This window comes from Heptranchias perlo, chromosome 28 (genome assembly GCF_035084215.1).
Source record: "Heptranchias perlo isolate sHepPer1 chromosome 28, sHepPer1.hap1, whole genome shotgun sequence".
In the NCBI taxonomy this organism is placed as follows: Eukaryota; Metazoa; Chordata; class Chondrichthyes; order Hexanchiformes; family Hexanchidae; genus Heptranchias; species Heptranchias perlo.
Window position 1 is genome coordinate 25,511,537 of NC_090352.1, and position 25,808 is coordinate 25,537,344.

Sequence of the window (25,808 nt, forward strand, 5' to 3'; positions counted from 1 at the left end):
CATACAAATGATGCAATAAGAAAGAATGAAAGACTTACATTTATATGTACTCTGGATACCCCAAAGCTCCTCCCAGCCAATTAATTACTTTATTTTTGAAGTGTAATCAATGTTGTTTTTGCAGGAAAACACAGCAGCCAATTTCTGCACAGCAAGATTGCACAAACAACAAGGAGGTGAGTGAATCTGCTTTGCCGGTGTTGGCCAAGGGGTGGACGTTGGCTTGGACACCATCTGAAACACCGCACCTCCAACAATTCAACACTCTTGCACTGTCTAGATTATATACTCAAGTCCTGAAGTGGGATTTGAACCCACAACCTTTGACTCAGGAGCATGAGTGCTATCATCTGAGTCAAGCTAGCACCACGCTAACGAGATTTCCTTCACCGAATTGTGAATTAGCATGCAAATGAAAAAATGTATTAAACACTTTTTCCAGCCTGTAAAATCGATACCATCTACTAAAATGTACTGTTTTTGTGGATCACAATACAAAAGAATACATAATTATAGCACAAGGATTAAATAGAAGATATCATCACATGAACTTGTTTTGTTTCTATAATTTTATTTCCTATTATAATTGACTCTAAATTACTTTAATTGACAAAGAGCACATTATTTTGTGTAGTTAATTTACTGCAGTAAAACATGTCTAATAATCTCAGGCATTCACAATGCAAACTAATTGCTTCAGTGAACTGGAATATTCCCTCGCACTCTGCAATACACTACAACCTCTGATATGTCAGGTATTGTTTACAGCTCTGTCTCTAAAGATATGAATAAAACACCATTATTTGAATGCAATGCTCACTTTCGCGTACTTGATGCATGCCCTTTCGGTCTTATCGAAAGGTCTTAATGTATTAGCAACATTTTCGGGGAGGTTCACATGTCTTCTAGTTGTGTCTGATCTTGTGTTTTACAAACCCACTGTTACCAGTTCATATTGGCATTAATTCCACTAATATCCCTGGGCAAAACTGCTCAATATCATCAGAGTGTTGTTAATTTGTACACAGCGTGAATTGGATCTGTATAAATTCTCGGCATATCATTATTAATAAACTATCACTAGTGGACTTGCTTCAATGATCTCAACTTTACAGCTAATGAAGTGAGATATCAGATAGGTTGCAAAGTATAAACAATGCAACAGGACGTATAAATCAGATTTTTTGAAAAGACAAAATAGCTGGAGAGGGATTGAAAATGAGCCCAGATAATCTTTATCAGCATAGCCTCGTATGTAGTCAACAAAAGCTCTTTGAGACTGAATTCACTTCAGTCACATCTGCAAGGGATGCATAGACATATTAGGGGTGATTTTAGGAGGCAATTGTGGGTGCATTGGGGGCGGGGGGGGCTCCAAAAATCACGGAAATCCCGTTCGGGTTCGGAAGCCGGCTCCAAACCGCCGACTTCCGAGTTTCCCGAGGACCCACCTGTGTGCGAGCGGGCGACCTGAAAACGGAAGTTCCGCCGGCAATTAAAGCCAGCGGGATGACAGTTAAAGAGCCAAATATACCTCATTGAGGTACTTAAGGCACTTTACCTGTGACAGAGTAAGTGATTAGAAAGATTTTTTTTATATAAACTTACCTGGGCAGCTTGCCTACCGCTTCTGATTCACGCCTGGTGAAACCTGGCGCGAAGGGGCGGATCAGGGAACAAGAAACTAAATAAATTAAATGAAAAACCATGGAAGGAAGTGAAAACACTGAATGAACCTACCTTTGCAACCTGCTGCAATGTCTGATGTCTCTCTTTCCGATGTCCCCCTTTTCATGCCCCCCTGATGTCCCCCATTTCAACCCCCCGATCTTCCCCTCTCCCCCTCCCGATCTTTCCCTCTCCCCCACCCTGGTCTTCCAGTCCAGTGCCGGATCTTCCATTCTACCCCCCCCCCAACCCCCCAACCCAGACTTCCGTTCCAGTACCGGATGACATCTCTTTCTTGCCCCGCCCCCCCCCCCCCCCAACCCCCCGCATTGCAGCTCCTGTTGGTAGCCAGCCTGTCAATCAGGCTAGCCGCCGGGCGTGAAACCCAGAGAGGACGTTAATCATCATCAATCAACATGCGATCACGTCAGAAACGGTAAATTCTGTTAATGCAGGTTTGCCACGTGCACCTTCACCCCCCTCCCCCCGCTGCCAACCTGCCACCATTGTAAAATCGAGCCCATAATGTTCTCTTTCTGTGTTTTAAAACCGGAGAAGGTTGAAACTCTGTTTCCTTTTATTTGATTCATTTATTATTCCATAAACCAGCTGGCTCCCTTTATGACTCTCAAAGAGGAGGTTCTAACCAGAGATTTTGAGCTCTTGAATTAAGATTCTTTCTAAATATTGATAGCTTCTCACTTGTCGTGTGCTGAGCTCAGTGTCCATCAAGGGTTCAGTTGCAGGAGATGCTGAAAGCTGCTCCTCATTCCCATCAGTGAATCCATTTCTACCTCCATTGTGGAAAAGGGCCTACTATGGATTCTTACTAACAAGCCACAGTGAAAAGCACAATCATATTCCGCCAGCATGCTAACCTGTAGAGGCCATAAGTTAATGCCTCAAGCCATTATCAGCAGAAAAGCATCTTTACTTATATTACTGTCTGAAGCAAGTTTGAGGTATGCATTCCTAACATTGCTTTTCAAGGTAATCACTTCTATTACCTTCCAGAGGTTCCCGTTCTCTTTGGGATTTCCTGGGTCAAAGATGCCAGCTTTATGATTTATAATACAGCCTGCAAATGAAGCTCATTCCCCTGCACACAACATTATGGAATATTTGTATTACATTTAATAACATTTCTGTTGTGCTTTTGCAAATTTTATTCAATTTTAATTTCAGTGCCTAGTATTAGTAGGGAAAGAATGAATTCAAGTGAAATCTAATTTCATAGTCTTTGTTTCTTTATCCCTGAACTAAACTAATTTAAATATATCCTTGAAAATAGATGGGCCCGAAACTCCCCATTTTAATAATACACAGGAGGATGCTCCTTTTCCTTCTGTAATTGATGATTCACTAAAGAAATCGCAGCAACACATGGTTTGGAATATGAATTTATCAATGTTAATTAGAGAGAAAGTTAAAAGAGGAATTGGACCCCAGAAGTGTCAAGCAACATTTTTCAGAACATGCTCTGGCGAAGGTGCAGTACTTTTTTTTAGAATGAAAGGCCCAGAACTCAGGTTCAAGAGCATGAAAATGGTGTTCAAGTTTGTCAAGCTTGATTAGTCATTCATCTTCATATACAGGGCCTGGGCACAAACAATTTCTTATGAAAGAATCTCAATAATAATTTGCCATACTGTGCAATCTTCTGTTTTTTTTTGTGATTTGGGCTTTGAATTATTCAGTAATACTGCCCACAGTATTAACAACGCTGCAGGAGTTCCTCAGGGCAGCATCCTAGGCCCAACCATCTTCAGATGCTTCATCAATGACCTTCCCTCCATCCTAAGGTCAGAAGTGGGGATGTTCGCTAATGATTCCACAGTATTCAGTTCCATTCGCAACCCCTCAGATAATAAAGCAGTCCATGCCCTCGTGCAGCAAGATCTGGGCAACATCCAGGCTTGGGCTGATAAGTAGCAAGTAACATTCGTGCCAGACAAGTGCCAGGCAATGACCATCTCCAAAAAGAGAAAGTCTGACCACCTCCCCTTGACATTCAATGGCATTACCATCACCTCACCATCAACATCCTGGGGGTCACCATTAAACAGAAACTTAACTGGACCAGCCATATAAATACTGTGGCTACAAGAGCAGGTCAGAGGCTGGGTATTCTGCGGCGAGTGACTCATCTCCTGACTCCCCAAAGCCTTTCCACTATCTACAAGGCACAAGTCAGGAGTGTGATGGTATACTCTCCACTTGCCTGGATGAGTGCAGCTCCAACAACACTCAAGAAGCTCAAAACCATCCAGGACAAAGCAGCCCGCTTGATTGGCACCCCATCCATCACCTTAAACATTCACTCCTTCCATCACCGGCGCATCGTGGCTGCAGTGTGTACCATTTACAAGATGCACTGCAGCAACTCGCCAAGACTTCTTCGATAGCACCTCCCAAACCCGTGACCTCTACCACCTAGAAGAACAAGGGCAGCAGGCGCAAGGGAACACCACTTTCTGTATATTCCCCTCCAAATCACACACCATCCTGACTTGGAAATATATTGTTGTTTCTTCATTGTTACTGGGTCAAAATCCTGAAACTCCCTACCTGACTGCACTGTGGGAGTACCTTCACGAGGCAGGCTGCAGTGGCTCAAGAAGGTGGCTCACCACCATCTACTTAAGGGCAATTAGGGATGGGCAATAAATGCTGGCCTTGCCAGCAACGCCAACATCCCATGAAGGAATAAAAAAACAACTGGATTGAACAACTGGTATAGTCACCAGAAGCACTCAGTACTACTGACAAAACATTAACATAATTATTCTGCTGTGCAGGAATTTAAGTTATGAGGAAATGTTAAGGAAGTCTGGCTCGTTTGCTTTGAAAAAGATGAATCTGGAGATGATTTCATTGAAATTTTCATGATCATGAAGGAAATGGACAAATAATGATCGAGGCCTATTGTTCTCTTATGGTGAGGGTTTCAAGAGACTTGAGTTAAAAATGAGGAAGCTCGGAGTAAGAAGGGAAGTCAGGTTGAACTTTTGCGTCCAAAGGAATTACAGTCGTGAAATAAATGACCAGGCAAAGTCATTGAAGCAGTAAGTATAAATGGGACCAAGAGACAATTGAATGCATTTCTATAGAGAGAAGGGATTGAAGGATATGTTAAAAAGGTAGGTAGGGGTTGTGTCGATCTATGAAAAAGGGACAGACTTGTTGGAATAAATGGCCTTTACCGATTCCTAAAAATTGATATATTCATATATTAAGGGCTCAGGGACTTCCTGAACACCCTGATTCCACATTGGCATTGTGGTTGAATGTTTACACTCAAACTCACAGCAGCATCTTCTGTGTTGGTCCCACTGAGTCTGAGGCCTGAGGTCATATACACCTGATTTTAAGTGTTGGAATAGGACTGGAGCCAAGGTGGAAAATTCACAAAATATGTTTGAAAGTTGTCCCTTCAGTAATACCAAGAACAGAAAAGGCAGGTAAAATAGCAGAGAAAGAGATTAAAGTAGATTGCATTGAAAGCACGCTGGATTAAATGATTAAATTAGTGGACAAAAGAATTTCATACAAAGGTGTTAATGAGATTTTGGACAATATTGCACAGCGGGATTTCAAGAAGAGATAGAGTGCAACAAACGCGAGAATACTGAAGGGCAGGAGGGACAAAAGTGACAGATTTCCAGTTGCCGGCCTGAAGTTCAGATTTTGAACTTTAGGTCAGTAATAAGATGTATCCATTTAAAAAGTTCCCATTTTCCTTCCTGCTGCCTGAACCTATGTCAACTTTTGTGAAATGAAATGACAGCACAGCCACAGGCCCGTGGGGAAGTAAGTGGGAACTTTTTAATGGATTATTTTGTTACTGACATAAAGTTCAAGTTCTGAACTTCATGTCAGTAACTGGAAATCATTTAAAAACATTCCAATTTCTTCTCTGTAGTGGGTGAATAAATGCATTTCTGCGAAAGTGACCCAAACCAAATTGAGCTAGCAAAGGCTCAGATGTGGCTCTGCTGAATAAACCCTTGGAATTTGGATTCAGTTCAGTTCACTGCTTGTTTTCAGCATTTTCTAGCATCCATGATGGATACCTGTAGTTGTGCTAAACACTGTGGATGCACATTGGAACAATAAAAGGCTAGACTTGATGACTAAACCAGATTAGGTTAACATGCCTCCTGTTTGATAAATTATTATTCTCCCCCACTTTAAGTCTCTGCTTCTTGTACAGAAAGGATCTACTCCCAATGTCTTAGATCATACCTACACACCAAAGCTTTTTTTGAAAAATCACAAGAAAGATTTTTCCTCTTTTTTTAAAAAAACAGGCCGAACCCTTTGAAATAAAAAGCATTTACAAATGACCTTTCGCAATCTGAATAGTTACCTTCATATCTTAAAGCCAGTCCAGTAGATGTACCAGAGCTGTCCGTGGTCAGTTCAATGAAGAAATGTTGAGACTCGCTGACAATGCCTTCAATGGGCAGATATTCCACTTCATAGGAGTCATAAACTGGAGGAGAATCAATACTGTTCCCATTCCGAATTATGAGTCTGGCAAACAGAAAATAACTTTTAAAATAAGCACTCGAATTTATGTCAAATTGCAGTTGACATTGTTGACGACGAACAATTGAGCTGTGTTTTTCATACTGCATATTTATTTTCTTGATCAATGGTAAATGAGGGACAATATAGATTATTTTATATAAGTACTTTGAGAAGGAACATACTGGATTAGGACCTCCCGGAAACTTAAAAGCTGAAGTAATCTCCTTGTCGGTGCTGTCATTGGTATTCATGTTACAGGCTTGTGCTTACTCAAAGCCTCATATCTCTTCTTACAGTCAGTTCATCGGGGTATAAGTTCTTTATTTACAAGGAATTTGTGAAACTCAGATTTCACAGCCTACCAACAGATACTTAACCGTTTTGAGATTCTTCAAAATACAGCTTTGTATACTACCTTTATGGATGTGTAATACCCTATTTGTCCATTCACTTAATGAAAGCTCTGCAGTCATGGGGCTAGATTCACCCTCCATTTGTGGTCAATAGGCCAAAGAATCCAGCCCATGGATACTTTAGAACAGCTGTTCATTTGCACAACCGAGTCTAAGCTGCTTGCAGGCAAGAAAAGAGTAAAGAATTACATTTACTGCAGAAACTACCTGTCATCATCTTCGGCCAATGCAACCTTCTCAAAGTGCAGGTGTAGCTTTTGCCCTTCAGGAGCTTCAATCAACCAGTAGCAGGTCAGGTTGTTGCTATAGTTACCCGGAAAGTTGGGCGATACGATGCGGCCTACGGTTGCATTTCTAATCAGCCCCCCGCAGGTAGCTGCAAGAGAAAATTTACAGGTTTATTCAGTGTCCATACCTCATCTGAGAGAATGCAGTAAGGACCAGCATCCAAAGCATTGTATTCCACTTTGTTCGGTTTGTAATAGAATGTTAATGTGGCTTTGGAGGGTCTGTGGTAAAGGAATGTTGAGTTGCATAAATGACACCTTTAACATTTCTTCACTACTTCACAAGCAATTGTGATATTTTTGCTATAATTTCACAAAGTTCATCAGGTTATTAATTGTGAAAATGATATTATATAAAGTTAAATTCTATGGTGGTGCTGGCATTGTCCAATATTTGTAAGATAATTATTTATATGTATATATATATTAAATGCATTGTAGCAATTATAGATATTAGACAGTATAGATTATATAATCATATATTAATTTATTATATATATCTTACAAATATTGGGCAATGTATTTAATAGTTCTCTGCAGAAGTCGGTGCGGTACTGGAATGCAGGCTTGATGAGGTGAGCGCTCGATGATTCTGTGTAGCTCCATGAAACATTTGTGAGATTGCAAATGTCAGGGGCCACATTAATGGAATAAACAAAATAGCTCCAGTCATCCACTTTTTCATCATGGGGTAGAAAGGACACTTCAGTACTAAAAGGGTGTTTGCCGTCCATTCCAATAGCCCCAGGACAGCATTGTTTTGGATTTCATTTCACGTTGAGACAACTGAAGTTTCTTTGCTTTCCTTGGAAAAGAACAATTAAAGCCTGTACCTAAATCGAAGGATTTAAGCAACAAATTAAATCCTTGCCTTGGGGAATGAAGAGATAAGGATGCAGAATAAATTCACATGAGATACTTTTGTGAAAATTGGGTTTCAGTGTTCTGCTTGTCAGAGGTGACATTTATTCTGAAAATTGTAGTTTAAATTTCAAACCACTATTAAAGTTACATTTAATGAAGAGGATTATTACAGTAAACATAGAACACAATGGATACCATGGAGTAATTACAAAGTAATAAATAAAAACGAAAGAAAACATGGAATAACAGCAGGCCATTCATCTCATCAAGCCTGTTCCACAGACCTGGTCTAATATATCCCATCATGGAGTACATGCAAGCCATTTAATCTTCTTAAAAAGGTTTTATAAACCTTATCCCAAACCCCTCCCCCCAAAGTAAATTGAGCAGAATGTCACCAGATGTGCTTAGCTTTACATCTTGTATTACATGCCCTTAACTAATCTGATAAAGTTCGCACTTAGAGCTTGTCATTTATAAACATCATCTGATCCCTGAGGTGAAATTGCAGACTTACAATCACTCCAAGGCATCTAGTTTTTTTATAAATACATGTATGTATTTATTCACCCATAAGCTGAGCTGAGCTTCCTTCCCCATATCCGTTTCATTATTACAATTGCTTTCTTCCATCACCACCACATTGCATGCCTTTGCCTTCCCCTCTCCCCCACTATTGTACAAACCCTCATCTGTGGCCTTTAGCAACTTAAGGCTAGACTTCGCTAATATTCTCCTAGACAGCCTCTTTGCCTCAACCCTCCTTAAATTACAATTTGTATAGACTGTCTCATCATTGTAGAGAATTTTGGGTTGACTTCCTGTAAAGATGCTATTTAAATGTAATTTGCTGTTGATCTATTATTTATAACAGAGAAAATAAATCATGTTAATGCATTAAGCACATCTTATTTAATGTGGCACGGCATGATTTCTGGGCTATAATGATTGGATTTTTTTCTAATAATCAACTACTTTATTACGTGACAAATTTGCTGTAATTATGCCATGGTTGTTTAACCTTTCATTAGAAGCAACAAGTTTGAGGGGCTGATTAGCCATTCCTTGTTCCATGCTGCCTACGCTCTTACATAAAATAAGTTTGGGTGGTCTTGGCTGAGTTCCGAGTGATTATGGGACCACAGGGCCAAAAAGTGCTCACAGCTCAGCAAGAATTTCTGCTACACTAGGAATCTCCAAGAACTGCTGGTGTGGGAAATACAAGATATAACATTATTGCCTTAAGGAATATTGTGCCCCTTAATTTCCTCTTTTCTGTTGAAAACAGCCCCAAGGTCTTTCTTTGTATTTATATTTCCTCATATCTGGCAGTATCCTAGTGATTCTGTGCTGTACCCTCTATTGCAACAATATCCTTCCTATAAGGTGGAGTCAAAAATTGCACACTGCACTCTAACTCTGGTCTTACCAAGGCTTTATATAGATTCTTTATTATGTCTCAACGGTTATATTCTACACCTATTGACGTAAAACTCAGTATTCTGCTTTTTATGGCCTTATTCACTTGAGGTGCTGCTTTTAAAGTCTTGTAAACCGGAACCCCCAAACCCCTTTGCTCTTCCACATCACCCAGCTTTCCCCCATCCAAAGTACAATTATTACTTTTATTTTTTTTTAAATATAAAAGTACCACATCACATTTACTGATATTAATTTCCATCCGCCACATCTTATCAATATCCCCATGCAGTTTCCTTTGGTACTCAGAATTATTCACTATGCTTCCGATTTTAGTATCATTTGCAAATTTGGACACCATTCCCTCTAGCTGCATATCCAAATCATTGATGTACACAGTGAACAGAAGCGGTGCCAGAATTGAACCCTAACGGACCACTTCTCACTTCCAACCACTTTGAGGAAATGCCCATAACTCCTGCAATCTGTTTCCTCTCTTCTAAATGCTTAATCCAATTTGCTACCCTTCCCCTAATCCATTCCCCTTGATCTTCTCTAATAGTCTCCAGTGTGGTACCTTGTCAAAGATTTTCTGAAAGTCCATGTCCACCACTTTGACTGCATTTCCCCATCCACCACATCTATCACCTTCTCAAAGAGCTCATCAGCTTATGTCAAACATGATCTCCCTGCCTGAAGCAGACTCTTGGGGCAGAGTGGGAAAGAGCTCTAAGGGGGAATGATCTTTGCTGAGTACTGGAGGACATTCACCAGGCTAATATCCTCAGTTAGATGAACAGAAATATTTCACCAAAATATATCAATCAATTAGAAAAAAACTTAGACTTGGATAGTGCAGAATTTAAGACGTTTGCAGACAGGAATGTATATTCATAGAATATTCATCAAGATTTATAGAACGTGGTGGCTCTCCTGTCAGGATAAGCATGTGATCTTTTGAGTTTTAGCTGAAGATTGAACCTGCAAAAAACAATCATGAACTTCCCTGAAAGGCAGGGCAGGGATGTCCGAGCTTTTGCCTTCATGGGCTGCAAATGAAAGGAGATCACAGCCGCTCAACATTACATTAACTGCTGTGAGTTTAGTTTAAGAGAGCAATTGAGGCAGGGACCTCAGCTGGAGGTTTAATAAATATGTCATAGTTGCACAAGGCACCAGTCAGAAACACATACTTGCCTTGGCACAAAGTAATGGTTACACTAGACCCCTGTGGTGAGGTATGGGGAGAAAAAGGTGTAAAATAATAAAGCCAAATTAATTTTAAGCCCTCACTACATATTATATGGGAGATTACTCAGTTTGTAAACACACCCAAATAACATTTTCTTTTAAATATGTTTAAGACGGATTTAAAGCATATTCACTTGGTACAGCTGGTTGGTGCACTCGGATATTTTATTACTGTGTTGCCCAACAGAGTGTTAGGGAGCAGATGTCTTCCTGTCAAATCCATATGCAGCAGGCTCCCAGTCTCAGTCATAATTTCGCTGCACATCACCGAATGAAGGCCATACACTACCTGGGGGAAGGAGATCACTACAGACGACTCTCTTACATTATCCAGTGGCCGCAGAACAGGCCAACACAAGCCTGGCAGCAGATAGGCTGCAGAATTCGTGAGGTGATCAAAACCAGTATTATCTAAGGTTTTTGTCTTTGTGAGATGTTTGGGTGAATACATGGAGCCTTGGGGACCACTTAAAAAGTTTGAATCCATGTTCCTATTAATTTTCATTTATCTTCAGTTGCTGATACTAATAGATCTTGATGTCCTGATTGGAGATTTATCCATCAATGACACAACAGCGCAAAACACAGCCCTTTCCAAAATTCCAGGCCATAACATTTAAAGAAGACAAACACAAAAATAAGAAATATGAACTCAAATAGGACTGGGTTATCTGGACTTTGATGATTGGATTGCTGGGGCTTAAGGGTCTCGTGTGCCCCACAGGCTGCAGTTTGGATACCCACTCAAGACCCACTGGAGTACTGGGGAAATGGGGTCAGATAACTGCTTATACTTGACAGTTTGAATGGGTCTAAGAGAAGATTGGACTTATTTTTGGAGATGGAAGGCACTGAGGGATATGGTGGGAGGTCAGGGAGGTGGGGTTGAGATCTATCAGAAAGGGACAGGTTTGTTGGGCCTAATGACCTTTTCCTATTTCTAATTTTTTTTTTGTTGCTCTTTTATAGTCATCATTAGAGCACCAGGGATCATCGGACATGCATCCATCACAGGAACTCATCTCACTCTCCATCACAAGAGGATATGGAAGTCATCTTTGTGGTAAGATATTGAATCCCTATGTGGTACCATTTTATACAGGGAAAAATAACACTGAACTCAAAATAGTCTGAACCTGGCTAGATCAGAGACTTTGGAATTAACCTGAAAATGGTCAAATTTGGGCCTTTTTTTTCTGTTCAACATTCATCGCTTAGATGCATGGAAACAGGGGCACACAATTCTTCCAAGCATGCACTGAAAGCAATAAACATATCTTTTGATTGAAGCTATATTACAGTTGGATAAAGGTCAGTGTTCATGCCCCCGGCAAGTATTGATCATGGCTCTCTAAAACAACAAAGGATTGTGTAACTACAAATTTGTAGAGATATTGAAAAAGTTTTTCAGTATTTTCAAAGCTGTTGCTAAAGAATAAAAAGGGAGAAAAGGTGAGATCCCTGAAGTCATATTCTAATCATTGAAACAATATTAATGTCAAGCCCTTTTAAAGCTGCTTTTATACTGCGTTAAGACCTGTGCAAGGGCCACCTGCTCTTGATGCTTGGGTGTCGCACAGCTGGCCGCAATCCAAATGTAAAGTTGTCAGGCTTTATAAAAGCCGATAGTTGGGTAGCTCCATTTTTACTGGGCCTTCCTGGCTGCCGGCCTCCTGGTAAGTTTACTTCAGAAGCAATAATCTGTGTTGAGTATGATGCAATGAGACACCCGAGAGTGTCATGAACTGTAATTATGTCCAATGTGTTCATTGAACTGTACTTGACGTAACCTGCAAATTGTATAATCTGTATTGTGTACGTTTGGAAAGTGATATGACAACTGTATTGTATGTACTGCTGCAAATTTTATGAATAAAGTATATTTTTTGAAAAAAAAAGTTTACTTCAGAGTTGCAGCCAGCAGTGTGAGACCCTCACATTGGAGCCACTGCCCCTAGCACGGGTTTTGCATAAAATAAAAGCAGCTTATGATTCAAACTCTCAGGATCTTAGAATAAACTGGTTCAGCAGCAAATAATCTGTACGATCCCAGCTGTTGCCACTTTGTGGGCAATGTTTGATTAAACAGAAGGAGAGCATTTAGACCTCATCAAAGTAAAACGACTACCTGTGTCCTCACTGTTTTAATTGTAAACAATTTTACAACACCAAGTTATAGTCCAGCAATTTTATTTTAAATTCACAAGCTTTCGGAGGCTACCTCCTTCCTCAGGTGAACGATGTTCACCTGAGGAAGGAGGTAGCCTCCGAAAGCTTGTGAATTTAAAATAAAATTGCTGGACTATAACTTGGTGTTGTAAAATTGTTTACAATTGTCAACCCCAGTCCATCACCGGCATCTCCACATCATGACTGTTTTAATTGTTACAGTTCACTACCCCTCCTGTCTGGAAGCAAATTGATCTGTTTTCTAAACTCATGAAAACATTTCCCTGTTAGAGAGTAAAAATGCCTCCAGACTGACAAATGCATTGAACCAGGGAGATCTGGCCTCCCCAGTCTAAAACAACTGTCCTTGTTTTGATATTTGCAGTTCGCTTCTGGGTTGAAAACTGCAGGCTTCAAAGGTCACTGCAGGACATCAAACCACTGCAGCAGATCTGTGCGAATATTAAACCAACAAACACACACACACACACACACACACACACACTACGGAGGCCGGAAAAGACATTTAAAAAACAATAATATAGACATTTATTACCGAACTACTAATTAGATTTAAAAGCAAGAGGAAACCCTTCAGGTGTGACTGAACCTATTGGGAAAACCTTCAAGTTGATTTTCCAACGTTGCTGAAGTCAGTTTTAGCTTAAAAACAAGATATTGGACTTTTTTTTCCCCCAGGAATAAGCAATGATTCATTAAATTTTAATCTGTGTAGAAATTTCGTTGAATGTGTTACACAGTTTCACAGAGAATCACCAAACTGCAGCCCGTGCTGTGTGAGCTGATCTCAGCCAGGCAGGCAGCAGAAGAGGTCGCTGCACCTTTGGGCTAGAAAGTGCAAACTTGGAAGCTCCTGATTGCTACCCAGTTGAAGTGTGCATTGGTGAACATTGGCTGATGATAGGAGCATCTGTGATGCCTGTTGCAGTTGAATATCAACTCTCACCGTCAAGGCTCACATATGACGGGCTCTTGGGCAAGGTACAGATGACACCCGGTACCCTGGTGAGAAATCAACAGCTCTCGGAGGAGAGAGCATTGGTGTGAAAAACACAATGGGGGTAAATTTGGCTTTGTGTGATAGTGTTGAACGGATGATAGTGAATCAGCAGTCTGTTTTGACTTCAATGGAAATAAAAATCGGAGAAGATGTAAAACGGGTTGCCGATTCGCTATCAACCGTTTTACACTACCGTACAAAGTCAAAATTACCCCCAATCAGTGCAACTGTGAGTTCGACACACACAGGTCCCCATAAAAAGGGATTCTCAAAAGCATTGTAAATCTGCAAGGGCAGTTGCAGACTTTAATACTGTGGTGATTGTTTCTTGCAGAATTGTTCTCGCAGCAATTCATTTACAGCTGTATGGATTTATGGAAATTTCTGGGCCTGCACAGAAAATAATTGACATCTGTTTTGTTGGAGGCATTTTATTACTCGCCAGTCACACATTTCCAGAAACAGTGTGCAACGCAGGCCAAGTCTGCACTTGTTTCTTCTGAAACATCTGTATGGGAACAAAGAGTGTCGCAGTGCACAAAACAATATGAGTGACTGTTGAAGACTTTTTATAATTCAAAGTCTGCACTTACAAGAATAACGTATTAAGAGGGTGCACAATATAAAGGGAAATTCGAGGAGATCGCCTGTGCTGTTGCTCACAGTGTGACAGGAAAACTGTGACAGGGCTATCTTTTGGAAGTAAGTGTAACACCTACAGGAAGCTGGTGCTTTATGCAAGGCTTTTAATATATTATAGATGTACACTACATTATTTTAGGAGTACTAATCTCCATTTAATGTTTAAAGTGTAGAGTCCCTTTTTCAGGTTGTTTTGAGCAGGGTGATTAGGAGGCGTATCGAGATACAGCAAGACATGAGCGTTTAAATTAATTCAGATTTTCCATTGAAGATAAAATTAGACACAATCTGAATTTAAAGTGTAGTGGACAAAAAGGCACATTGCAGAGCCTTTCTGGACCACGGCTGTACACTTGACCTGACTGCACCAGCAGGGAGCTCAGATGACCTCTCTCATCCCACAAGTGCATAGCCATTAGACATTAATATTATATATGTGAAGAGGGGACTTGAGTAAGTGAACTGTCCTTTGGGCATGTGTGACACCATTTTAATAAAGGCACTTGGATCGTATAAATTGACTCCAGAACACATATTTTCAAATACCAAAACTTTTGGCTAATTCAAATCACTTTGGAATAATTCTTTGGATTTAGTCCCCCATTCCCGACCTTAATCTCTTGGGATTTGAGTTTGAATCCAGTTTAGATCAATGAGGTAAAAGACTCTTCTGATAGCTGCAAATTGAGCTTATTGTACAAAATTGTAGTATGTAACAAATTGAAATTTGTTTGCAAATTCTCAACCCTGTTTCCAGTGAATATGAATCATAGCACAAAACAGTCAGTAATATGGGCAAAACCAGAGGGTTGACTAGAGTGGGAATGCAGGTGGTGAGAGGTATGATTCGTTGATGCTGCATTGTAATTGGAGCTTTACTTTGCATCTGACCCTTGCTATACTTCACCATACAGTGCTGCCAACACTTCCAAGATGGAATGTTTTTGAATACACTTTTTGCTATTCAACAAATTAACAAAAACAAGGTATTTAATGTGAATGTAACATTCGCGCCAGACAAGTGCCAGGCAATGGCCATCTCCAAGAAAGAGTCTAACCACCTCCCCTTGGCATTCAACGGCATTACCATTGCAGAATCCCCCACTATCAACATCCTAGGGGTCACCATTGACCAGAAACTCAACTGGACCAGCCACATGAATACTGTGGCTACAATAGCAGGTCAGAGGCTGACTCACCTCCTGACTCCCCAAAGCCTTTCCACCATCTACAAGGCACAAGTCAGGAGTGTGATGGAATACTCTCCACTTGCCTGGACGAGTGCAGCTCCAACAACAAGAAGCTCAACATCATCCAAGACAAAGCAGCCCACTTGATTGGCACCCCATCCACCACCCTAAACATTCACTCCCTCCACCACCGGCGCACTGTGGCTGCAGTGTGTACCATCTACAAAATGCACTGCAGCAACTCGCCAAGGCACCTTCGACAGCACCTCCCAAATCCGTGACCTCGACCACCTAGACGGACAAGGGCAGCAGGCACATGGGAACACCACCACCTGCACGTTCCCCTCCAAGTCACACACCATTCTGACTTAGAAATATATCGCCGTTCCTTCATTGTTGCTGGATCAAAAACCTGGAACTCCCTACCTAACAGCACTGTGGGAGAACCTTCACCACACGGACTGCAGTGGTTCAAGGCGGCGGCTCACCACCACCTTCTCAAGGGCAACTAGGGATGGGCAATAAATACTGGCCTTGCTAGCGATGCCCACATCCCATGAATGGATTAAAAAAAAAATCACAAATAGGATTACGCCATGGCACATTCCTGAATCCTGTTTCAGTGGCATCAAAGCAGCAACGCTACAAATTTAACAGGTGAGTTAGCTCTTCAAAGTACACCTTAAATGCCAGTTGGTTATTTGACTGCAAGAGGCATCACAGCTGAGTCAGATGCTGTTCCCATCTGACGTCCATACGCCATGCATTTTCTATCAGCTTCACTGGAGAGCCATCAGGAGTGGTTGAGATTTCTCTTCCTGACCCAGAGATACTGAGGCCAGATGTAGGTGCACCTACTACCACTCCAAATGAGATGTGCTGACTCTGCACAGGCCAGGGATTGAATCTGGGCTCTTCCTGGTCTGGTTCAGTTACTCACCTGATAAACCCGCCAAGCCACTGAAAGGGGGTGGGGGATATTTGATTTCAAAGAAGCTCCACAAGTTTTATTCTGAAAAGTTAGCTCTGCTCACAAAACCTGAAGAAATTTGCAGCTCAATCTAGTTTTGAAACCGGGTTAAGGGTAATGATATCAAAATTATGCTTCATCTACGATTAACAGTAGCTTTATCACTTGTAAACAGACACGAGTATCTTTGTTTACAACAAATAACTCATCTTAAACCTTTAAGTAAAACACACTGAGACTGTCGTTTTGAAAGTATTGTTTACTTACGTGTAAAAACAAAATTGGATGAGTTTTTGCGCTCATCAATGTGACAGATTATGAAGCTGGGAATGAATCACTTACCCAAGGGGGAATCTGAATTTTAATTTCAATTAATACAAACGCTCACATCGTGCTGTATCCCACTATATCTCCCAGTTATCCTGCTCAAAGGAACTAGGGAAAAGGGACACTGCAAGCCTGAATTAAATGGAGTCAGCAATAATAAGACTGCTGCTCCTGATGGTGTAAAACCTATCAAGAGCTTAGTGTCTGTTCGCTTTGGTTTTAGACAAGATAAAATGTAAAACCCATAAGATTTCTACACACACTGCAGAAAAATCAAAACCAGCTTACTGTTTTGATAGAATATTGATGACATCTCCTTTGTGCAGCTTATGTCAATAATATGTAGAAATAATAATTAGAATTTGTTTCCAGTTGGTGTATTCTATTATCAATAGTGATTATGTTCAAGTAATCACATTAATATTACATAGAACGTACAGCACAGAAACAGGCCATTTGGCTCAACTGGTCCACGCCGATGCTAATGCTCCACATGAGCCTCCTCCAACCCCTCTTCATCTATCTCTAACAGCATAACCTCCTATTCCTTTCTTCCTCACATGTTTATCTAGCTTCCCCTTCAATGCATCTTAGTTTTAAACAAGCTCAGAAGATATTGCTGGTCCTTTAGAAGTATTGACATAATTAGTGGTTTATGCTTGGAGTATATGCATAATTTATTTCCATGGACGTTGAGTGGATTTTTTCTCTATTTTGTCCTCAGTGATAGCATCAATACTCTTGGGTCATGAACAGCCTGGTCTGATGCACTGTAAACCTTTCTCTGCTCTGGTTCAATAATATGTCTTATCTCAAACTTCAGAAGTGCACCTTCTACAGTTCCAGTGTGAATGTTTCCACTTTCAGCCATGATTGTAGCCTCTCTAGGTGAGATTGCTCATTTATGTCACACTATGGGCTGTTGTGCCATGGGTCCGCAGTTATTTTGATCAGAGTTGAGATTTCTTAGGACTGACAGATCAGTCTGGACTGGATTTACACACACATCCCAGAGATGACAGGACAGACTTCTTACTCACTGCAAGAACCCTTTTTGGAATCTTCACAATAAAGATTGTGTGGGAAATGAAGCTTTAATAGACCCACAGTCAGGAGACACCGAGCAGTGATACTGAGGGGGCCTCTGGCTCTTCTTAGTAACACACTAATACAGCAGGAGATTATTGTTTCACAACAAAAATGAACATGCCTACAGGACAGAATTAGTAAAAATCTGGAATCAATTAAAAATGATGAAGAATAATAAGGAGGAAATGAATTAAAGAAAATAGATCAGACAAGTTGAAAAGAAAATATGGAATTGCTAAAGTTATTGAACCACTTAAAATGAAAAAGCAGGCACCATGTTAAATTGCAGCAATGATTAAACAGAACAGCTTAAAAGGCAAAGAAAGATTCATACATAATTGAATTGGAAAATTATGTATTTAAAAGTCCATGACAATTTACCTCGTTTTCCTCCATTTAGTTTTCAGACAGCCACATCATTTTAACATGATGGGATTTGCTTTTTCCCTATTTTTCCAGAGAATAGCTAGGGTGTGATGTGCACTGCAAAGCCCTAACCATTAGGAAGGTGCAAAGCCTACATACAGCCCATCTTGCTTTCAAACAACACTTTCAACTTATTCGATTTCCATGCCCCTCTAATCCTTACCAATGCACTGTGGTTCCTGGTCACTCCAGTGAGGTCTGCTGCCATTGACACAGGTGAGGGAAGATAAACCTTGCAGCCGGTACCCTGAGTTGCAGTAAAAATGTGCCTCTCCGCCAGGGTGGAGGCTGGTGACAGACACATCACCAGAAGAGGGTTTCTGAGGAAATCCACAGCTGAGCAAATAAGCTGCAAAAAGACAGAGGAGAGTATTAGACAAAAAAAAGACAATGAAATCCATTGGGGAAGAAAATTACAGGCACTGCTTTAAAACAAACAATAAAGACATTCTAATGAGAGCATTGGGCAATCTTTGCTTGCTGGCAGCGCCTGGGTGTTATTTCATTGAAAGGAGAAACAGAGGTGAATTAAAATGAAGTCAAAGTCACATAGATACTGGATATAAATGGCAAATACTTAATATTCTACATGAATAATTTTATGGGGAACAAGTAACTCCAATTCCTTTGTTAAGATGATGAACATTTGACGGAAACTGGACTCCGGCTGGCTTTACCTTCTTTTCTTTTTTTGTCTCTGCATCAACCACCTTCCTTGGTTGAAATGATGGACTTCCAGACCATTGCCAATTCAGCCCTATAGCCGACCACTAGGAGGTGCATGATAATGGTGGAGGGGGGACTGTCTCTCTGATTTTGCCTCTCACTGTGGGAAAATGCCTTGTCTTTGTTGAGGAACTTGCTTTGTGAGGAGCTCCTGGTGTTAGCATTCATTTTACAATTGCATGGCCTCAACATTTGCAAAAATATTTTTCTTCACTACTTTTTAAATCATCCCTACATAAGGTACCATTGATAAGCTCATCTCACTGCATGGAGATTCACCAATAAACATGCCCTACCTTGATATATTTTGTTGGAACACCAAATACAAGGCCTTTATGAAGGTTTTAAATTATTTGGTATTTTATGTAGGAGCTTGGTGGCATCGAACTCCAAACTAGAGAACCCAGGTTTCAATGTCCAGCTCTACTGGCACTGAAACTCAGTTACTCTCCATGGCAATCTTTATAACTCTAGGTTTTTGTGAGGGGGGGGGAAGGTGGGGCCGTGGGGGAACAATCTTGGAGAAAGGGAATATAATGAGCCAGCTCTCTATTAAATATGTATCCAGTTAACCAGAGTGGCACTGATGGTGCTCATGGCAAACCTTGATGGCTTAAAGTGTCTCACCATCCTGAAAAACGATGTAGAGGTGACAAAACTGAATAGGGAACAGAAGAGACGTTAGATTTTAGTCTTTGCCTCCTGGGAGGATGGCAGAGGGGAAAAATTGGGTGGGGAAGATTATATAACGGAGTTTACATGATATTCCGTATTAATTTAAATGGAAGGAAAATCATGCAGGGACTGTTCCAGGTGGGTGGTCCTCCCAGCCTGATTTTTCTCGCTGAGCTCCAAGCAGGCGATGCTTTAAGCGCAGGCGGTACAGACAAAAAAATGACCTCAATTGTCTTTGTTGCCGGGGAGAGGGCAGATGGACACGCAGATAATTTCATGACACAGCGATGTGTCGCCACCAGGACTGTAATGTTGTGTTGCGCTGAAGTGTTTGACACTTTAATATAAATACAGTGCCTCTTTTAAATGTAATAATTATAACATGCTTATGAAAAATAATTAAAACCTGCTGACTAAGTTATTTGCTGTGTAGGTTCATTAACTGGGTAAATATCCAAAAATCAGGAGTCCATCTAAAAATCGGCGAATCCTTTTTTTTAAAGTAGTACTTTATTAGCAGCTGTCCGTTATGGCACCTTGCCACATAGAAAAAGAAAATGAGAAAGAGTCACAATACAAAAAGGTGTTAGTTACATGATTACTGTGGAAACAACTCATCACTTTCCCCCCTTGGAATCGAGGGCATTATCTACTTCAGATGTTTCCTATGAGTCTGCTTATTAACACCTTGGTATTGGTTGATTTGTGCAATATATTTGTAATTTGATGAGGCACAGGTCAGACAGTTCTGGACAATTTGAAATCTAAAAGGGTTTTCCTGTTCTCAAAGAAGCATCATCACCTCATCTAGTAGGCTTTGTTCCTCAAACAGCTGAGTACAGCCTGATCAGAACTCTTTCTCATGTAATACAGTGTTATGCAACAAAACAATTTTGTTCTGCATCAGACCTACACCTGTAGTGTGAACTTTCACAATGTTTTATGAAAAAACATGATCAAAATGAATAGCTTCAAATATGACTGGCAATGTCTCGACCTCATTCTGCTCCCTGCTTATTAGACTTCATGATGCAGTCGTTTTAATGGACTAGTATTTGTTCCACAGTATGTGCTCGTTTACAGTATATTTGTCATTGGCTAACTTTTAAACAGATCTGCTACACTTATTGCAACATAATGCTTTCATTTTGAGTGCCTTATCAAGTTGGAATATCTCAAAGCACTTCACACAATGAATTACTTTTTATAGTGCAGAAACTGTTACATAGGCAAACACAGCACCATTCTGTGCCAGCAAAGTCCTATAAACATCAATGCAACGAGTGACCAGTTAATGTGTTTTTTGGTGGCATTGGTGGAGAAAAGAATGTTGACTAAGGCACTGGGAGAACGGCCTGCAAATCTGGTCATGCGATCTTAAGATGGTTATAGTAATGTAAAGCATCCACCTGAGGCAGGGGAACAGGCAGATCGACCTCAGTTGAAAATCTTATCTGAAAGAAGGCAACGCCAATAGAGCAACGATCCCTTAGAACTACACTGGTGTATCAAGATACAATATCAACTCAAATCCTTGTCTGGAGCTCAACCTTCTGACTCAAACAAGAGTGCTACCAACTGAGTCAAGCTATCACATTGGGGAGAGCACTGAAGTTTGAAAATCATTAAATTGAGGGATGGAAGAGAGCATGGTGGTCAAAATCTTATTTCCATTCCAGTGACATCAAAGAGTGACTCAATCAGACAATTTATTCTGGGCCTATGGCCTAAAAAATGTAACTATTTTTAAACTTTGGGATCTTAAAATACTATAAGCACAATAAAAAGATTCTTGATAACATTACAGGGTGCAGCATGTTAGCACACCAGTATGCTTTGGGATGTGAGGTAGCACATGTGATCACCCACAAGCTCCATTAGGAAAGTGCTTAGTGGAAGCCAACTGTTTCCCAAAGAAGGAAGGGAGAACTAGAGAGCCAGTCACCTTGCACCAATCTAATACATCTCCTCATGGCCAACTTCAGAGCAGTTGTATCTGCAATGCTGGGAAGTCGGCTCCCTTGTCTGTTCTTTCAACCACAGCTGGTGCATGGAGACTAAGAAGGGGCTTCATTTAAAAAGGAGCCTGACTTCCAAAAATAAAATAAGTTCAATAATGTTGCTTCCCTTTGTAAAATGACATTTAATCTTGTGAGGCTGTAAATAGCATTTTGAATCCTCTTAGAAGCTTTGAAAATCTCCGCAGCACTTGCATCATGTCACTTGGCAGAAATGATGTTGTGTATATTTATAAACCATCCCAGAGGAATCTGGATAACTGCATGAGTCGACTCAAAATAAACAGACACGTGGTCCGGTTTCTAGACAAACCATTCCCATTCACTTTCTTTCCCTTTCCATTTTCCCCCTTCCCCCACCTCTCTTCTTTGGAAACCACTGACTTCTCGTTGGCGACCTCACTCAGGTGATTATTAGTCATGCACAAGCTCTGCAGATTCCAGCAGGCTGCTCGACCACACGGGACCTGATCCTATCCTCATCCAATATCAATAGCACACACACGGTTGTGTGGTAGGAATTCGGAGCAGGAATTGTCTGACCCTGCCCAATTTTCCACTTCCCTAACCCCACTCTGTCCCAGCTGAGATCAGCTGACTCAACATATAAAACAGGATCAAATCTAGAACCTTTCTGCAGTGTTCGGCTCAGTGGCTTGCTGCATAAACTCTCTGAGTCACTGGAGGCCCCCCACTTACCCTCTTGATATAGAGCTCCTTATTCATAATATTAAAATACAAAATCGTGATGTCAAAGTATAGAATGTTTCCTGATTCACCAGACTAAATATAATAAATGCACTGCCAGATTTGACGCAAAACTAACAATGTATTTTGAGTATGTCTAAATCCATATGATCAAAATTTTTTTCCTGTTTTTTCTGTTGTGTTTTACTTACGCTGAATTGCCAAGGGGATGATTAGCTGGGCTGTGTTTCAAACTGACTATATTTTTATCTGCATGTTTATAGAAATCCTGATTAAGGTAGAAGATATCTTTGCAACGCAGTAAGTACCTAACAGGATTTGACTGGGCTGCAGCTAATCAGAAATTCCCACGTTTAGTCTCCGTTCTCATTCATTCCTGTTAATGTAATTATTTCATGTTTTGACCAACCACTTTAAACGCCTGTATCTGGGATATAGCCGGATCCATATAAAATACATTGTGGTTCAATTAAAACTTGTAGCATCACATCAGTTCGTACGTAAAACAAGTTGCTTTATAAATATATACGAGATGTGAAATTCCCCTCAGGATACAGTTTGCAGTGAAATAAATATTAGCCTCATTTTTCAAATCCCACAGTACAATAGCACTTCTGTTCAATTTATCCATTGAAGGTGTTTTGTCATCTATTACTGTCAGCCATAATATCCCACCTACAAAAAAGGAATGCAAGAAAACATTGAAGGAAATAGACTGCTCGTCCCATCAAGCAAACATCTCCCATACATGTGCAATCTACCCCAAAATGGACTGTATCCCTCCTATTTAATCTCCTGCTGCAGAAATACTTCTCGAATCTCAAAGCTAACTTTGAAATATTCACCCATCCTCACATCTCCACTATTGATCCCTGGCCTGGTGCCCTCCAAGACCGATATTCCTTCTCCCATGACCAAGGCATCAAATGAACCATCACATTCCAGGAAATAGTTATTCACCTCATACTTATTCCTACACCATACAATCTCATTCCCAACCAGATATTTATTCACTTCCTTTTATGAAGGACTTAGTTGACTCAGACTCGGCTGATAACCCTCGAAACACCCCAAAAGGTTTGTGTATGTTACACACAACTTCTGTAGTGACTTTGATGTAGGCAATGTCACAAGGTACTTTTCAGAGGCGGGGGGGTGGGGGGGGGGCGGAGAAAGAGGAAGAAATAATAGATGAAGGAGCAAGCCCTAAGCCATGGAGGGAGAGTTGGGAGAGGTGACCACAAGCTTAGTTGAAAAGAAGGATTTTGAGAGGGTTTTAAAGGAGAGGTGGAGAGGTGGCATGGTTTAGGGAGGAAGTTCTAAACCATAGGACCAAGGTGGCTGAAGGCTCTGCTACTAATGGTGCAGGGACGGAGGGAGAAAGGCAGAACACTAAGGTTCTTTATTAGTTTTATGATCCCCTTTTACAGTATAGATTTGTGGGTGGACAATTCTCATATTTATCCTTAGATTGTGGCAGTGAATGGGCTCTTCATGCTCACAATTGCTCTGCTCATTTGAAGAATGTAGGCTTTTACAACTCAAGACCTTCTCTGCAGGCCAGTCAATGTTGTTTCAATTCTTTGCCAATTCTGGGGAATGCTAATCTGCCTGAGCATTCAAATTAGGTTTTTGGATATCAGAATCTAGAGAAAATTAAGGTCCTAATTATCCATTAGGCACAGATTTATCAGCAGAAATCTTATGGAAATACAAGAAATTTTCATTTGGCTCAAACCTGGTCACGTGTATTCTTTAGGAAATGGCGAACTCTGAGGCGTAATGCTGACTGGCTTTGGTACACAAATAGGAGATATAGCCATATATCATTTTTAAAAAAGCACATAAGATGCACATTTCCTGTCCACAAACTTTACTTTCTGTTGTCATAATTTTTGGTCATGCTTTTGGTTCAACTTTTCTCATTCAAAATGAGTATGTCAACATTTCCCATTGAATTTTGTGATGTAAACTGTTGCCTGTCACAGTTGTTGATGAACCAATCGAATCACTCAAAATGCTTTTTGGCAACAATTCTGCCTTTTCTCCTCTCAGTAACTTAAATTTCAAATGTCCAAATTAAGGTTTTGGACAAAATAAAAAGTTTAAAGGTTGCATATTTTACAATAACATGATTGAATTTACTGACTGTGTCTTTTAATAGCTTCAATAAAGTTTTTATTTCCAGACCTCAGCCTGCCTCAAAAATCTGGGCTTCAACGAGATCTTTGTATCTGACAACAGTTTGGACACAGCTTTCAACTACACTGGTACATTCTGAGCATGTGCAATTTGCTGAATTTTCCAGCAGGTAATCTGCTCAGCAGCATGAATTGAATGGTGGAAAGATGAGTCCTCTCCTCCTTTGTAGATTTGAGAGGTTTTTTTTTTGCTTTCTCAAAATATTTTTTTTAAAAAAAGAACTGGATATTGAATTTTGCAAGCTTCATTTTAAGCAGATTGTCACATTTATTTAAAAATGTTGTTTTCTAAAATGAACAACTGAGATGGACAGCCTCTGGGATCAGAGAGGCTGTGATTGTGGTTTCTTTGCTTTCTTTTCCAACGGTCAACGAAAACATTTCTGGAGAATGGATTTCTTTTCTAGTCACTTGTTTCCCTTTGTTTGACTGAAAAATTTGGTGGAGAAAATCTCTCTTCAGGAAACTGCACAAACAATGACTTTTTGCATGTTTATGAGGTAATTTTTGTTTGTTTAAAAAAATTATGTTTCTTGAAGACTGTATAAATTGGCAAACTCACTCATGGTGCACTAAAGGCTAAACTTTCCATTTCTACACTTCTGCCACATGCTGGGAGCGCATATCGGGAAATTGCACAATGTCAGGCCTTAGTTTTGTGTCCATTAATTTTAAGAAGCAGAGGATTTACATTTAAGGCATATATATAAAGACAGAAACTGACTGACCGACAACGGGAAAGGTCTAGTGATACCGGAAGTCAAAAAGGGGCTGCTAACTGATTGGGCAGAAGGCTGAGGGACAGGAATGTGGTTGGGGGTTGGGACTTGATGGTTCAAAAGAGACCAAGCGCAGTTTAGTTCCCCATTCTCCTGGCCCCTCTTTCCCACTAGGCTGCGAGGTCCCAGCAGTACCCATGAGAATCATTATGCTGAGGGACCCTAAACCTGCTAACATTACTGCTTGCTAAATAGCTTAGGGATAGGTATTGCAATATGCTGAGAGTAGAACAATGGGTCTCAGTCTTTGCAGAGTTAGTGTGCTTAGTTCTCTATTTACACCTCCTGTTAGGCACAGGATGACTCCACAGAATAGATTAGGATGCAGCTGCTGGGTGCAGTAGAGCTAATCACTGGAAGACTGTGCAACTTGAAACAGTCGGGGAGGCAACTGGAGCAACTACTTGAAACAGGCGGGAAGGCAACTGAAGG

The 25,808-nt window shown here is 40.5% G+C and overlaps 1 protein-coding gene across 1 annotated transcript in view; it reads right to left on the reverse strand.

Annotated features, from left to right (window-relative positions):
* Window positions 1-25,808, reverse strand: part of sez6b (seizure related 6 homolog b) — a 329,451-nt gene that overhangs the window by 90,711 nt on the left and 212,932 nt on the right. Inside the window, exons 5-7 of the mRNA XM_067967882.1 lie at window positions 18,433-18,618; window positions 6,822-6,990; window positions 6,038-6,204 (exon numbers count right to left, since the gene is read on the reverse strand). Of these exons, the coding sequence (XP_067823983.1) occupies window positions 6,038-6,204; window positions 6,822-6,990; window positions 18,433-18,618 (522 nt within the window). The remainder of the gene's footprint in view (window positions 1-6,037; window positions 6,205-6,821; window positions 6,991-18,432; window positions 18,619-25,808) is intronic.